The sequence below is a fragment of the Canis lupus genome, chromosome 9 (genome assembly GCF_011100685.1).
Source record: "Canis lupus familiaris isolate Mischka breed German Shepherd chromosome 9, alternate assembly UU_Cfam_GSD_1.0, whole genome shotgun sequence".
In the NCBI taxonomy this organism is placed as follows: Eukaryota; Metazoa; Chordata; class Mammalia; order Carnivora; family Canidae; genus Canis; species Canis lupus.
In genome coordinates this window covers 1,247,636-1,262,146 of record NC_049230.1, presented here as the reverse complement: position 1 = coordinate 1,262,146, position 14,511 = coordinate 1,247,636, and the positions used below count along the sequence as shown (strand labels likewise).

The 14,511-nt window shown below is 61.1% G+C and overlaps 2 protein-coding genes across 2 annotated transcripts; one reads left to right on the top strand and one right to left on the bottom strand.

Annotated features, from left to right (window-relative positions):
* Positions 1–1,238: 1,238 nt before the first annotated feature.
* P4HB (prolyl 4-hydroxylase subunit beta) lies at positions 1,239–10,293 on the bottom strand. Its single transcript, XM_038546310.1, has 11 exons — positions 10,100–10,293; positions 9,187–9,393; positions 7,746–7,879; positions 7,439–7,576; positions 4,081–4,185; positions 3,776–3,901; positions 3,462–3,662; positions 3,181–3,301; positions 2,905–3,086; positions 2,735–2,821; positions 1,239–2,160 (listed from the first exon to the last, which is right to left on the bottom strand). Exons 1-11 carry the CDS (start codon positions 10,248–10,250, stop codon positions 2,080–2,082), a joined length of 1,533 nt encoding a protein of 510 aa, XP_038402238.1. The 5' UTR covers positions 10,251–10,293; the 3' UTR covers positions 1,239–2,079.
* A 146-nt stretch (positions 10,294–10,439) lies between these two features.
* On the top strand, positions 10,440–14,503 carry LOC119873207 (myosin-1-like). The gene is made up of 2 exons (XM_038546309.1): positions 10,440–10,855; positions 11,384–14,503. Exon 2 carries the CDS (start codon positions 13,262–13,264, stop codon positions 14,348–14,350), a length of 1,089 nt encoding a protein of 362 aa, XP_038402237.1. The 5' UTR covers positions 10,440–10,855; positions 11,384–13,261; the 3' UTR covers positions 14,351–14,503.
* Positions 14,504–14,511: the final 8 nt, after the last annotated feature.

Sequence of the window (14,511 nt, the reverse complement as noted above, 5' to 3'; positions counted from 1 at the left end):
GGAGATGTTGGGGGACTCGTGCGGTGACAGGCAGGGCTCTGTAGAGACCTAGCTACGTGCGCTGTCCTTGACCCAAGGTGGACTGTATGTCCACATCCGTCCCCCTCCCAGGAGATCACCAGGTGGCCCTCCTGCCCCTGTAGACAAGCTGAGAGCGGCAGATACCAAGACCCGGGGGGTGCTGCTGTCAGGGACAGATGGCTACCCAAGGCCCGCCAGCCCCGTGTGGGGCTCCTCTCCTGCTCTCGAGGGGGACCCACAGGTGCGGCTGGGCAGCAGGGCCCGAGGAGTCAGTCGGGCTCACAAGGCCCATGTGCCCAGGACTGCAGCTAGGCCGGTGGCTTCGTCTGCAGGAAAACCAATTCCGACGGTCCTCAGTGTGAACCAAGGAAGCTGAGGTTTTTTCTTTTTTCTTTTTTTTTAGAAATTTTTCCTTTTCAGTTTTTTTTTTTTTTTTAAGATTTTGTTTATTTATTCATAGAGACACACACACAGAGAGAGAAGCAGGCTCCACACAGGAAGCCCGATGTAGGACTCGATCCCGGGTCTCTAGGATCACACCCCAGGCTGCAGGCGGCACTAAACCACTGTGCCACCGGAGCTGCCCTCCTTTTCAGTTTTAACATTAGCATCCTAACATTTTTTTAATTAAAGATTTTATTTAGGGTAGCCCCCGTGGTTTAGCGCCACCTGCAGCCCGGGGCGTGATCCTGGAGACCCTGGATCGAGTCCCACGTCAGGCTGTCTATATGATGCCTGCTTCTCCCTCTGTGTCCCTGCCTGTCTCATGAATAAATAAAATCGTAAAAAAAAGCAAAACAAAACTGGGTAACTTGCTATTTCAACCCACAATCCTGCTTGTGAAGGCTTCTTGGTGAAGCACGGCAATGCCCTCGACTCACCCACCCTGGAGTGTGTGCCCCGTTTCTTGTTGGACCCCACGATGGCAGGGAGACTGCTCTGGTGCAACAGACCAGGGCCACCTTGGGTCCTGGAGCAGCACGGAGCAGGACACACGTGGCAGCCAGGGGTCCAAGGACAGTGCCAGGACACCCACCCACCCCACCTGACGCGGCCCCACAGCAGCCCCCAGGGCAGGCAATGCCCTCCACTTGGTGACGACACAGCAAACTACCCGTGACACTCATGTGGCTCCCGTAAGCATGATGCGACCAGGAGAGGCCCAACCCAAGCCCATGCCCCGTGGCCTGGAGAGTTCCTAAGATAGAGACAAGAGGTAGTAAAATTTCAACTTTATTTGGCCAATGTGTTCAATTCTGCTATCGTGGTAGAAATGGCTGAAGAACGGCCTGCACGTGGTTCGGCTCAAGCACCCTCGGCCGTTTCCCAGCCTGGAAATGGAGGGTTCTGGTTCTGCCTGGGGCAGGCCTCAGGCTACCCTGGGAGTCAGAGCACCGGGGAGCCCAGCTTGGGGGGGAAGGGGTGCTGCCCGGGCCCATCCGGGCTCAGCCAGCACCCACCGCCCCTCCAGTCGTTTCTAGAAGGCCCCCCGAGACAGAGATCCAAAGTCTCCATTTAAGCAAACAATGTGAGACCCATGCTCAGTCACGGCAACACCGGCACCAGGTGGGAGGGACCCGTCCAGCCCGGCCCAGCCCCTCCCCACACAGGGGACAGGAGTCTCCAGGGAGGCCCGGCCAGAGTGGAACAGACACCCTGACGTCCAAAAATGTCTCAAAATCCCACAAATGGAATTTTTTAAAGTGAGAGTATAAACCTAACAGGAAGGAGGCTTCACGGGCATGAGATCCCAAGACATTTTAACGAGCACTTTGGACAAAACCATGTACGAAAAAGTACATCACAATTTAAAAAAAAACGGCCCATCAAGATGGGCTGGCCTGGAGATAAATCCCTTTCCAAAAATTGAAAAGCAGAAGGAAGAGACGGGCCTAAGTTTACACGTATGTTAGGATGAAGTGTGGCTTCAGAAAAGTTCCCTGCATTTCCGATCGGTGTTCCCTCGTCCCGGTGAGGGTCCGCGGGCTTCCAGAGGCCGTGCTGCTGGACGTGCAGCCGTGGGGGTCGTGTCTGGGGTGCCCAGGTCTGCACTCTGCCTCACAGCTCATCTCTCACAGTTTTCTGATCGTCCTCCTCCTCCAGGTCAGGCTCCTCTGCTTCTTCCAGATCTTCCAGATCCTGCGGGAGAGGACGCAGGAAAGGAAGTGGAGAAACCCGTCAGGAGGGTGGCACAGCTCGGCCAGCAGCCATGCCCTGCACCCCGACAGGTTGGCCATCAGGACAGAAGCAGCCGACTCTGGTATCTACGAGCGGATGTGTGGAACCCCAGGTTCCAGGGTCTGCAGCTCGGTGACAGCCCACCACGGCTTCACGGAGCACTGTCTTGGCGGGCCTGCTGCTACTGTGGGCCTCCAGCCCTATGCCAGCCCCCCTGGCCCGGGCACACCCACAGCTGCCCAAGGCCAACATGGACAGGCCTAAGCTGCCGTCTGGTGGGAGACCTCAGCCGATGGGCTGGGGAGAGCATGTGAGCTCCAGTTAGCAGGGAGCCTCACGGGACACGTCTCAGCTGCCATGAGCAAACGCCAGCATTTAAGGACCCCTACATACGGAGTACCCATCTGGAGATTAGCTCCCCCCAGCCCGGGTACACACGCCTGCCTCCCACGGTGCCCCCGCAGGCCTGCCCCTGGACCACAGGGCGCATCCCCAGACACTGGCTAGGGCCCATCGACCACTGGCTCCTACTCACGTCATCGTCCCCAGCTCCGTCCTGGCCACCGCTCTCCAAGAACTTCTTAAAACCATCTAGTGTCCGCTCACCGTTGTAATCAATGACCTGTGGAGGGGGAGAGGGAGACTTAGGGAGCTGGCCAGCAGCTCCCCCTCCCTGCCTCCCTGCCGGGCCCGCGCGTGGCGCACCGTCCTGTCCGCGCTGGCGGGGAAGAACTTGAGCGTCGGGAAGCTGTGCACTTTCACTGCCTCCACCTCGTTAGCCGTCGAGTCCATCTTGGCGATGACGATGTTTTCGTGGTCCTTGTACGTCTCTCCCAGCTTATCCCAAATGGGAGCCAGCTGTTTGCAGTGGCCACACCACGGCGCGTCTGAAAGAGAACGGCGCTGAGGCCCTGGGCCACCCACCCCCAGTGTGCATGCGCTCCGGCACTCAGACCAGGGAGCTGCAGGCCCCTCACTTACAGAATTCCACAAAGACGTTCTTTTTCTCATCGAAAGCGACCTCCTCAAAGTTCTTCCCGACAAGCACCTTGACGGGCTGCTTGTCCCAATCTTCAGGCAGCTCCTGGCTCATGAGGTGGGGCTGGAGGGCAGGTGGGCCGAGGTCAGGGACGCCGGGCCTCCGCCCCCCGCCCCGAGGACCAGCGCTGCCTGGAAAGGGGTCATGCCCATGCGGCGCCCCGTCCTCGGGACCCTCGGCTCAGGCCCAGGGCCAGCCCCATGCCACGTGCGGCGCCCCCCACCTTGATCTTTCCTTCCAGGAAGCGGTGGCAGAAATCTTCGATCTTCTCGGCCGTAAGCTCGGTCGACTCTGGCTTGTACTTGGTCATCTCCTCCTCCAGGGTGATGAGGCGCACAGCGGGGCACTCCTCCTTCTTGAGGCCAAAGAACTCGAGGATGCGCTGGTTGTCACTGTGGTCGCTGTCGATGAAGATGAACAGGATCTGGGGGGAGAAATGGCTCGGTGGGTGGGGGGCCGAGGGTGGCCGCCTGCAGTCCTGAAAGCGGGGACGCTGCTGCTACCCTGCTGCTGGAAGCGGGCGCACAGGCTGCTCACCTTCCCCTTGAAGCGCTCGGCCGCCTTCTTGAAGTTGCTCAGTTTGCTGTCGTAGTCAGACACGCTCTTGGGCAGGAACAGCAGGATGTGGGTCTTGATCTCCCCTCCGAAGATCTTCGGGGCCGTCTGTGTCACAAACCCAGGTTACTGAGTCTGAGCCACAGACCAAGCCACGAACACAGGATGTTCTCTCAACAGCTATGATGCCGCCACCACACACTCGGCGCCTGGGGATCCCTGGGGCCAGGACCTCTCCTGGGGCGCCACCCCACTCTCAGGGCACAGGACCCACTAGAGAGCCGCACCTGCTCTGTGAACTCGATGACCAGTGGCAGCTGGTTGTGCTTGATGAAGTCCAACAGCTTCTCCTTGCTGATTTCCCCCTCGAAGTTGTTGCGGCCTTCGTCAAACTGTGGATGCAGAGAGGGCCGTGAGCGCCTTGGAGCCCCCAGCCTCCTGTGCCACCCTCCCTGCGACCGGGGCAGCCCGCACCTTCCCGTCTGGGGGGCGGGGGGGGGGGCAATGGGAGCAGAAGCCACTTGCCTCTGTCCACAAAACCAAGCCAGCGGAGGGCTGCAGAGGGCAGCATCCTCCAGGGCACCAGGCAACAGCGACACCAAGGGGAGGACACCAAGGGAATGGTGCGGCCTTTCCTAGGGAGCAGCTGCAAGTTCCTGCTCCCACCCTCCCCTGAGCACACCGTGCCCTTGGATGGAAGCGGAGGGATGGAGGACATCCCGCACGCTGAGGTCGGCCAGGAGACTGGCAGAAACCGAACACTCTTACCACTCAGCTGCAGTTGTCTGGAGAAAAAGGGACTTTCACAAGACTGTTACTTGTGATCATACAATGTTATTTTAGATGAAAGGGATTTAAGTCGGCTCCTCTGCCAAAATGTGGCTGAGATCAGGAGTCGCTTGCTCCAGCGACTGAGCCAGTCAGGTGACCCTGGATGAACAAACTGTTTAAGACACTTCTCTAATTTGTGGCCCAATAAAAATCAATAGGTATAATCAATCCACAACCACAGAAGCTCTTCGGGATCCCCAACAACATGGAAGAGTTCCAGGAGTCCTGGAGCCCCGAGGGTGGGAGGCCGTGGTTGTTGACCAGAGAGGCCCAAGAGGGGGCCTGCAGCCCCCTCAAGGGGGGCTCTGGAAGGGGCGCACAGAAGCCACCCCCTGCCGCAGATGGGCTGATGCCCTGCCCAGTGAGGGTACTGGTGAGCCTGCCTTCTTCATTCCCTCTGGACTCTCAGATCAGACCCGAGACAAATTACTCTTTTCATCTTAGACGTTTCCCTTTATGCTTCCCTAAAGAAACTTCTAGAAGAACAGGTGGCCACTCCCTGCTCCCTCCATTACACGTAGAGCCTGGGATTTAGCTGGTGCACAACAGGGGCTGCTAAATTAGACCAGATCGAGGCCTAGGCCTCGGCGGGCAAAGCCAAAGCCTTTGTCTTCCCAAACCTGGGACGGAGAAGAGCGAAAGGGGGCGGAGAAGCCAAGGCCAGGAGGCCAGGCCCACCAGGCGTGCCGCTGCGGTGACCAGAAGCACTAGGCCAGCGCCCGGCCTCCTCCAGAACCGCATCTCCACCCCCACCTGTCAGCAGCCTCCCCGATTTCATGCTGGGAGCCCCAGGAACAGAGCTGCCCCGTGCACCCGCCTCGAGATGCAACCTTTTAGCAATGCTGCCACCTCACACTACGCTCGCGGTCTGCTGAGTGAAAAGCAGACGACTGGCCCTCATTCGGCCGCAGCAACTAGCTCCACGAGGCCCCAGAGACAAACGAGCCCGAAGGCTTGACACTGCAGGCAGTGGAGACGCTGGCCCCACAGCGCCTCCTGATCTGCCCGCTTCAGAGAAAGAGGCAAACACAGCAAACACCCGACAAAGACACAGGTAAGTGGCCCTCAAACCAGCCGTCCAACCGGCAGTGACCCATGACCCAAGCCTCCATCCTCCCGGCAAGTGGCAGCTGGCCACTCCTGGAGCCCATCTGCCCTGTCCCCTGGGGAGGCACCCGGCCCCGGGCAGACAGGCAGACCCAGCGCACTGTGCGCAACTGGACCTTGGAGGAAGGAACAAGCAAAGGCGTCACGTGGAGAAGACGGGTGGCCCTGCAGGAACCTGGGAGGGGCTGGACCTGAGCCCCCCGCCCCGTGGGGCAACCGCTGACCTGCGCGACACCAAGTCCCCGGTTCTGCCAGGCTCATGCTCCAGGCTGCCCCCGAGCCAGCCCCAGCCCCAGGGGCCCGGCTGTGCCCAGCGCACATGGACAACGGGAAGCAAGCACTTGTCGGTCGGCCCACAGCTGAGCTCCCGCACACGCCGCCTCCATAGACCTTCAAGGACATGGAGCAGCACGGGGCCTGCGTGAAAACTGGTGCCCTGGAACTTCAGGGCGATGGGAAAGCAGTGTGAGGACCCAGCAAGGTGTGTGGCCCTGGCGGCCTCAGAGAAACTTTCCCCCTCCGTCAGCCTCCACCCCAGGACCCAGGACTCTCACCTCCCGCCCCGGCCCCCGGGGCTCCCACGGGCTCCCCTCACTTGGGAACTGGGATCTCCTGGACCCCTGTGTGATAACGATGGGCTAATCTAGCAACTCCGCTGTCTCCGGGGAGTGCTGTGAGGATCGGTGCCTCGGGAAGAGCACGTGGAGTTCCCGGGGAGGGGCAACAGCGGAACAGCCAGGACACCGGAGCAAGCGCCCCCTAGCTGTGGTGTCCCGGGTCCAGGAGTGTGACCAGGAGGCACCCTCGCCCCTCCCAGCAGCCCCGGGCACTGTGCCAGAGGCTGCCCTCACTACACAGCTGCCCGATCCACACGTGGGGTGCACACACAGGCAGAGACCGGTGCCCCTCGGGACCGTGGGGTGCGCCACCTTTCGGGAGCCCTACACCTGCCATCTTCTTGCCCTTTCTCCATGCCCAAGACACGCCTCCCGCCCTCGCCTCCGCTGCCTGTGCTGAGCCACATGCTGCTGACCCACAGGGACGACGTGGGGACAGCCGTGCTCCCCAGCAAGGCCGTTCAGTCAGCCCACCTGGCTGCCTGGTGGCTAAAATAAAAATCCAGAAACACGAGGCCCTGTGGTAACACCGTACACGTAAGCCAGGCCACGTCCCAGCAATGGCGCAAGCAACCGAAATGCACCGGTCCCAGACCCGTGCTCGCCACACCGTGGGGCCCGGGCCAGCAGTGGCGAGACTCCAGTCGGTTTCCGGTGAGCCCAAAGGTCATGGAAACAGTAAGGGTCACACAGCAGTGTCGACATCGTTGATGCGACATACTTATGACCATGTACTTAAAACTATCGTGATGGCAAACCTTGCTACGTGTCTTATAACATTTTTTTTTTTTAAAGAGGAACTAAAACAAAAAAAAAAAAAGAGAGAACTAAGACCCCAGAGTGGCTCTGCTTTCATCAGCCCTGGTGCTGCCACACAAGCCAGAACAAAGGACCCACAGCGCAAAGTCTGAAGGCCACTGTAAGTGGCTCCTCAGGTCTGATGTTGCAAAACAGGTGCTCGATGAGTCCAGCTGGCGGTCCAGCACCGCCCGGCCAAGGTCCTCGGGCGCTGCGAGCAATAAGGAAAGCAGCCCCTGGCCGCGGCATCTCACCTGGGGTGGGGCTGCGGGGGGGGTGGGGTGGCACTCACCTTCTTGAAGAGGACAACCCCATCCTTGCTCAGCTGGTATTTGGAGAACACGTCGCTGTTGGACGTGATCCCAAAAGGTATGTCATCAATGGCCTCTGCCGCCAACAAGAACTGCTTGGCAAAGTCCGACTCCACGTCCTACAGGGAAGAAGAAGCAGAGGTGGCCAGACACCCAGACGCTGAGGCTCCCTGCCTGGGTCAGCAGCAGGACAGCCCGCTGCCCAGGCCACGGGAAACCAATGACGATGGGGAAGGGTGGTTGTGTGTTGGGGGGGGAAGGCCCGAAATGAAGTTCCAAAGCCTCTACCTTGAAGAAGCCAATGACGGTCACCTCGCTGGACTCCAGCAAGGCCTCTGCGGCGGCCCCATCAGGCAGCGTAGTGGCAGCAGGGCCTGTGCGCTTCTTCAGCCAGTTTACAATGTCCTCAGCTTCTCTGCCAGCTGCACCCAAACACATGCACATTCTACTGAAACCCAGGCCCACCCTCCCTGCCCATCATCCTGAGCTCTCTGCCAAAACCAAGGCAGGATATTCTCTTTCCACAGAAGAGCCACCTTGTCTACACACCTGTGCAAATTCTAGGGCTAAAAACGCTTTCTTGAGCACATGAGAAACTGTGACTGAGTTTGAAGCAGGGGAAAGGCAGCGGCTACTGCCAAGCAATAGGGCTACCACTCCTTTTCCCTTTCCAGTCCCTTTACATCTTTTCAATTTCCCGGTCTTTCAAACTCATTAAACACACACTTTCCCCCGGTGGCCTCATTCATCATAAAGATGCAGTGCAACTTTTTAAAAAGGGGAAAAAAAAGGCTGGAAAGTCAGATGAACACCAGCTTTCCCTGTGACAACAGGCTGAGCAACAGCTGGCCTTGGGCATCCAGGCCACTCAGGCAGGTGTCCCTGTCTGTGGCTGCTGTGGCCTACTACATGTGCCTCCCAGACTAGGGAGGGAGCGTGATCATGCACCTGCGTGCCACAGGGCAGACCGAACGAAGCGCTAGGAGCCTGCTCCTCCTGAGACTGAGGCCAGTCACCGGTCCCCTCAGTTTGGCTCGCTGGTCCAACGCGAGAAAGGTTGTGAAAGCTCACACTTAAAAAGGATTCTCCTAAGTGGCAGTTCAAAGCTGAGTCATCAGTTACAAGTGGAATTAGGAGTAGCTGTTTTGTTCTCAAAGCTACGTGTCAGCGACGGGATCGTGACAACTCTGCGCTTCCTGTTCCACAAGTGAACGTGGGAACAATGAACAGCAGCCTAAGATGCAGACCAGAGTCACCGGCGTCAGGATTGCTGCTCCAGAGCGTTCTGACAGGGAGCTACAGAACCGGTTCTATAGACAAAAGTTTCTCCTCTCGTCATTACCTATGAGCCACAGCGCAGCCCAGCCCCCAGGAGGCAGCCCCAGAGGTGGCCACGAGGGCTGGGCTCGTGCGGCACCCAGCTGGCCTTGCGTCTGAGCTCGGTGACAGGTGACTGACGCCGGCTGGCACACCTGGGTTAGCTACACCTGTTGCTCTGTGAGGTCCCAGGGGCCCCAGCCCTTCTCTCCTCAGGGTCAATCGTAGGACCAGCCTCAGCTTGCTATCCACCCCAAAAGGCTGCCCTCCTCCACCCAAAAGATTCTGCAGGGATTGGGAATACTCCTCCCGGGAGCCGGAGAGGCCGGACTGGACCGAGGACAGGGCCCCTCCTGCCCCTCAGGTACCCTGCGCGGCCTGCAGGCACTTAGGGGCAGTGTGGCGGCCGCACCTGTGTACTCCCTGGGAGCAGCCGTGTCTCCGTTTTTGAAGAACTTGATCGTGGGATAGCCACGGACCCCGTACTGCTGGGCCAGATCAGACTCTTCGGTGGCATCGACCTTTGCCAGCCTGATCTCCGAACCTTCTGCCTTCAGTGTCCCGGCGGCTTTGGCGTACTCGGGGGCCAGAGCCTTGCAGTGGCCGCACCAAGGGGCGTCTGGAAGAGCAAGCGGGGTGCTAGGAAGCAGCACTGACCAAGTTCCACCGCTCCCCTCACCTTCTTGTGCGCACTTCCTTCCATAAAAACCTTATCTACTCGCCAAGATAACCCCCTGTGAACGCGCGGGGCTGAGCTGATAGCTCGATGCTCTTAGGCAATATCGGGACAGAGGCCACGAACGACAGCGCCACACCAACCCCCGCCCCCCGCGCCCCGTCACAGCACGGGACAAACTCCGGGGGACCCTCCGAGCACCTGCAGGCGGCAAGGGCAGGGGCCCCTGCGCTGGCCCGGGGAGCACAGGACTAGGAGGCCGGCGCCGCGGCACCTGCACACGTAGCGAGACCCGGTCGTGCGTGTGCGGGGCGGGTGTGCACGCGGCCTGACGCCGCTGTGGCTCCGGTGCTCGGGGCGCCGGGCAGGGCCGCCGCTCAGCCGACCGGGGCGGCGCTGGGCTCTAGGTTTCCGCCCGGGCCGGGCTGGTGATGCTGGCGGGCGGCACGGGGCCGGCGGTGCGCTGGGCTGGGTCCCCGGGGCAGGAGGGGCGCCCCCGGGACTGACAGCGGCTCGCGGGGCAGCGTCGGCGCGCGGCCCGTGCATCCGCGGGCGGGGAGCGCCGGCAGCCCTGGGGGCCCCGCCCCGCCCCGGCCCCGCGCCCCCGCGCCCCCGCGCCCCCAGGCCCGGCCCGGCCGGCGGCACTCACAGAACTCCACCAGCAGGTACTTGTGCGCCGCCAGCGCCTCCTCGAAGTTGCCCTTGTGCAGCACCAGGACGTGGTCCTCCTCCTCCGGGGCGGCGGCGCCCGCGCGCGTGAGCGCGGCCAGGGCCAGGCAGAGCAGAGCGCGGCGCAGCATGTCGGCAGCGGGCGCGGCGCTTCGGTTGGCGCCGCCGGGACAGCGAGGCCACGAGAGCGCGCGCCGCCCGCCCCGCCCCTATAAGCCCGGCCGCCGCCGCGCGCGCGCCCGCCCGCTCCCGCGCCCGATTGGCTGGCGGGCTCCGGGGCCCGCCTCCGAGGCGCTCGGATTGGCTGCCCGCCCTGGCCCCCGACCCCGGATTCGGAATCGCCGTGGCCGCTGCCCTCGGCCTCGCCCGGGATTGGCCGAGGAGCTCGCGCTCGCAGTCTTCCCGGGCTCCTCATTGGCTCCCGGGGGAGAACTTTCTCTTCCTCGACTTGTGACTGGTGGCTTTCTCCCTCGGCTTCCGCGGGTGTGGACTGGCTGCTACCTTCGGCGGCCGGAGCTGCGCGGCTCCTGATTGGCCTAGAGAGGCGCGCACGCCCCGCGCGATCCTTCGTCGAACGTGGCAGTGGGGCGGAGTTCCCGGCTTAGGGGCGGGGCTGCGCCTGCGCCTCTGAAACCCCTCGTGTTGCATTCTGATTGGACGGCTTGCCCGTAACTGACACCGTTCCCCCCGCACACATCCGCTCGGCGAGCCGGAAGCTGGGGCAACGCAACTTCCGGTGCGCGTGAGGTTCGGGCGGTGCCTGCGGAGGCCGCGGACAGGGGGGCGGGGGGCAGGCCGATGCCGAGCGGGGTCAGCAAGAGGGGCCGGGGTGGGGGGGGCCGGCCCCCCTGCGGGCTCGGAAGCGGGGACGTGCTCCCGGGGCCTCGGGGCAGCGGCCCGAGCGCCGCCAGTGTCCGGCCGGCGGGAGGCCCCGCGCTTGCAGCCGCTCCCCCGACCCCGCCGGCCGCGAGGCTACGGAGCACCGGCCGGGACTCGGAGGCAGGACGGGGATCCCCGAGATGCGTGTGTGGACACGTATCGGTAGTTTGCATGCATTGGGTTAACTGAAAATACTCCATTTTAGCCGTGTGGTTTTTTTTTTCTTTTTAAACTAGGTTCTAGGAAACTAAAAATGACAAAGTAACGTGCAAAGCGTGGCTCACGTTGTTTTCGTTGGCCCCGCGCTAGACCAGTCAGCTGGCCCCCCCCCGTCCCAGCAGCCCGCCCCGCCCCCGCTCTCTGAACGGGCCGTTTTCTTCTCCAGGAAACCTTCCTCTTCGTTTAATTGGCTTCCTCTCTTACGAAAGAGCCACCACCACTGGTTTGAGGACTAATCATCAATTTAATAACTTGGCAGGAAGGAGAGAAACGCCCACGCTCAATGTACACGTTGGCTGTCCTAACGTCCTCATTTCACAAACGGTCAGACACAGGAAAAAAGGTGCCTTTATACCCTCCAGAGTTCGCATTTTGTTGCTGCCTTGGCTCGTGAGGCCGTGCTCTCTCACCTCCTGTTGGGGCTCCCTCCACTCAGCGAGTTCCTGAAGGTCAAGACCAGGTTCTCCGTGTCTTGCCCCCCGTGCCACTAGAGCAAGGGTCAGCAGAGGGGGTGCACCTGCCCGGATCCCTGTGTCGTCTGAGCTGGGGCTTTGCTGGGGCTTCGGGCGCAAGGGCTATGCACACGTGTCTGGCAGCTGCCGCTCAGCCCAGCTTCAGTGGGGCCCTGGCCCTGCAGCTCAAGGGATGAATGACAGCTCTTCGTAACTAATGGCAAGCAAAGTCCCCTTTGCTTTTTCCAACGGGTGGCAGTTGCTTCATGGCTGCTGCCGTGTCTTCCGACGTTTTTGTGATTACCATAACCCTTATTGTGTAGACCACAATTTTGGGTCTGATATAAGCAATATTTGTACCTTGTCTGGATTTCAGAGGCACTCATAAAGACCAGTGTTTAGATGGCTGCATGTTGCGGCTTTGTTTTTTCCTGCTGTTGGGGACAGAGCAAAGAGATTTAAGATACCATGATGTTGGTTGATGAGTATGTGATGGTTTGGTGCAGCTTCACCCTGGAGCATACTGTCTGACAAAAAATGAGAACTTTGGGATTGAGGGGAGAACAAACCAGACAAGGGTCTAGCTGCGGCCGTGACCGAGCCTTCTGGTAGCTGAGTCTGTGCTTCCATGTAGCCAAGGGCAGCTGACACACCTTGATGCAGGTGATGACAGTGCAGCCCAGGTGGCAAGGCCAAGTCATGTCCTGTGAAGAGCAAAGACTAAGCAGGGCTCTGGCCTGGACAGGGCACAGTGTTTGGTATCTTGGCTGCACTGTGTGCTTCTCAGGGTGCCTGCGCCTCTTGAATTGGCTTTGTGCCAACCTGTGCAAGAGCAGCAATGTTGGGGTCCTCCAAGTTGGAAGGAGGCCTGATTTGGGGAAGGCCCGAGATCCCCAGTTTCTGTGGGGTTGGTCTCGGAACACAGGCAGGTTCACTGAACACCTCTGCAGGCCTCGGCTTGGAGGGGAGGCCTGGTATGGATCTCCTTCCAAGGGTCCCCTCACGTATCTTCCAGAAGCAGCTCCAGAGAGAGGCCTTGAGGCTGTTCACCCTGTACCCGGGGCCCTGCACTGGAATGTGCCCTTGTGACAGTGGCTCTGGCACCTCTCAGGACCAGCACAGCAGCTCCAGGGCATCCTCCAGGTGTCTCTCCTTCTCTGAGAAGCTGCCCATTAAATCTCATTTGAAGTACTGACTGACATTTTGATAAATACTATTCTCAAAAATAAGAGTTCTCAGAGTAAAGCTCCCTCCCAGTCTGTGACAGGGTAGGTTTCGAGGGAGTCACCAGCAGGCTCATGGCAGCCAGGAAGTGCTCGCTGGCCACGTGTAGCCAAGGGGTCGAGGGGTCGGCTCCTGACTGTAGGGTCCCAGTGGGGCAGGACCGCACAGCCAGCACAGCCAGCCCAGTGTGCACTCTGGGACACAGTGAGGAGTGCGGCCTGGGGGCAGGAGGGGGTCCTGAGGTTGGAGTGGAACAGTGCTGGGCATGGAGATTGTACTAAGTCACAGGAATGAGTCGGTCCCATCAGAGGTCCTGACCTGGCATCCACTGGCACTTCCTCAAGGAAGAGAGGCCCATCTGGGAGTAGATGAGGGGGCAGCTTGGGGATTCCTGGGGGACACGGGCAGAGGACGGGAGGAGAGAGGACCACAGGCCCTGGCTCCCAGGTTCTGTGTGGAGCCAGGAGGAAAATCAGGTTAGACTTGGGACCCAAGAGACACGTCATATAAGTCCTGCGGGAACCACCCGACATCGCCCTTCACCCGGGGCGGAGCCAGCACAAAGTCCTCGCTGTTGGCAGGGAGCCTGCACAACGGGGCAGGTAGGGTCCCAGTTCACGTGTCAGGGGCTCAGAGGGCCGGCGGGGAGAGCAGTGCTGACCGCGCAGGGCCGCCCTGGGCCTCCCAGGAAGCAGCCTGGGAAAGATGGGGCAGCGGGAGGCGGGCTCGGGAGGCAGGCTCCAGCGCTGGGCTGGGGGCGGGCCCGCTCTTTGCCCGCTGCGGCTGCTGCCACTAAGCGGGCAGTGCCACCCGCACGAGTCAGCCAGCAGGGGGCCCCGGCGAGGACCTGGGTTACCAGGCTGCCCCAGCCCCCGCTGCAGGAGCGGAGGGGCAGGCCTCGCGGCCTAGGAGGGCAGCTTCCCAGCCCCCAGTCGGCACACCCTAAGCCACTTCAGGCCACGGAGAGAGGTTTCACAGCGGGCGACACGGCAGAGTCTCTGGAGCTCGGGTGGCTCATGTGCCTCTCCCCATCCCGGGCCTGCGCAGTTGCTGGTGCCCTTGGGTGGTCTAGGAGGAGGCAGGTCACCCTGCCCCCACGGCCCTGCGGAGGGGTTTCCCCCCTTGCGGCTCCTGCACCTCTAAACAGTGAGGGTCCCCTAGTCTCCTCCCATCAACCCCACTCCACCCATTCTGCCTCGGCTGCTCCCTGCTGCACCCACTTCCCTCCAGCCTCTTGCCCCAGCTGCAGGGATCCTCCAGTCCCCCTCCCTCTCGCGCAGGCTTCCGGGATCCAGCCAGGTTCCCCTTCTTTGGGGTTGGGGGACTCCCTCCGCATAGCCTGTGCTCCAGACCCCCCAGACAGGCCTGCTGCACACCTGCACCTCCCCCTCCCCACTGGCCCAGAACCCCTGCAACACAGGCCCTTTGGGGAGACTCCAGGCTTCCACCTGCCATGAAGCACTGGCCACAGAAACTGGCATGAAAGCCGGGCAGCCCGGGTGGAGCAGTGGTTTGGTTTGGCTCAGGGCATGATCCTGGAGTCCTGGGATCGAGTCCCGTATCCGGCTCCCTGCACGGAGCCTACTTCTCCCTCTGCCTGTCTCTCTCTCATAAATGG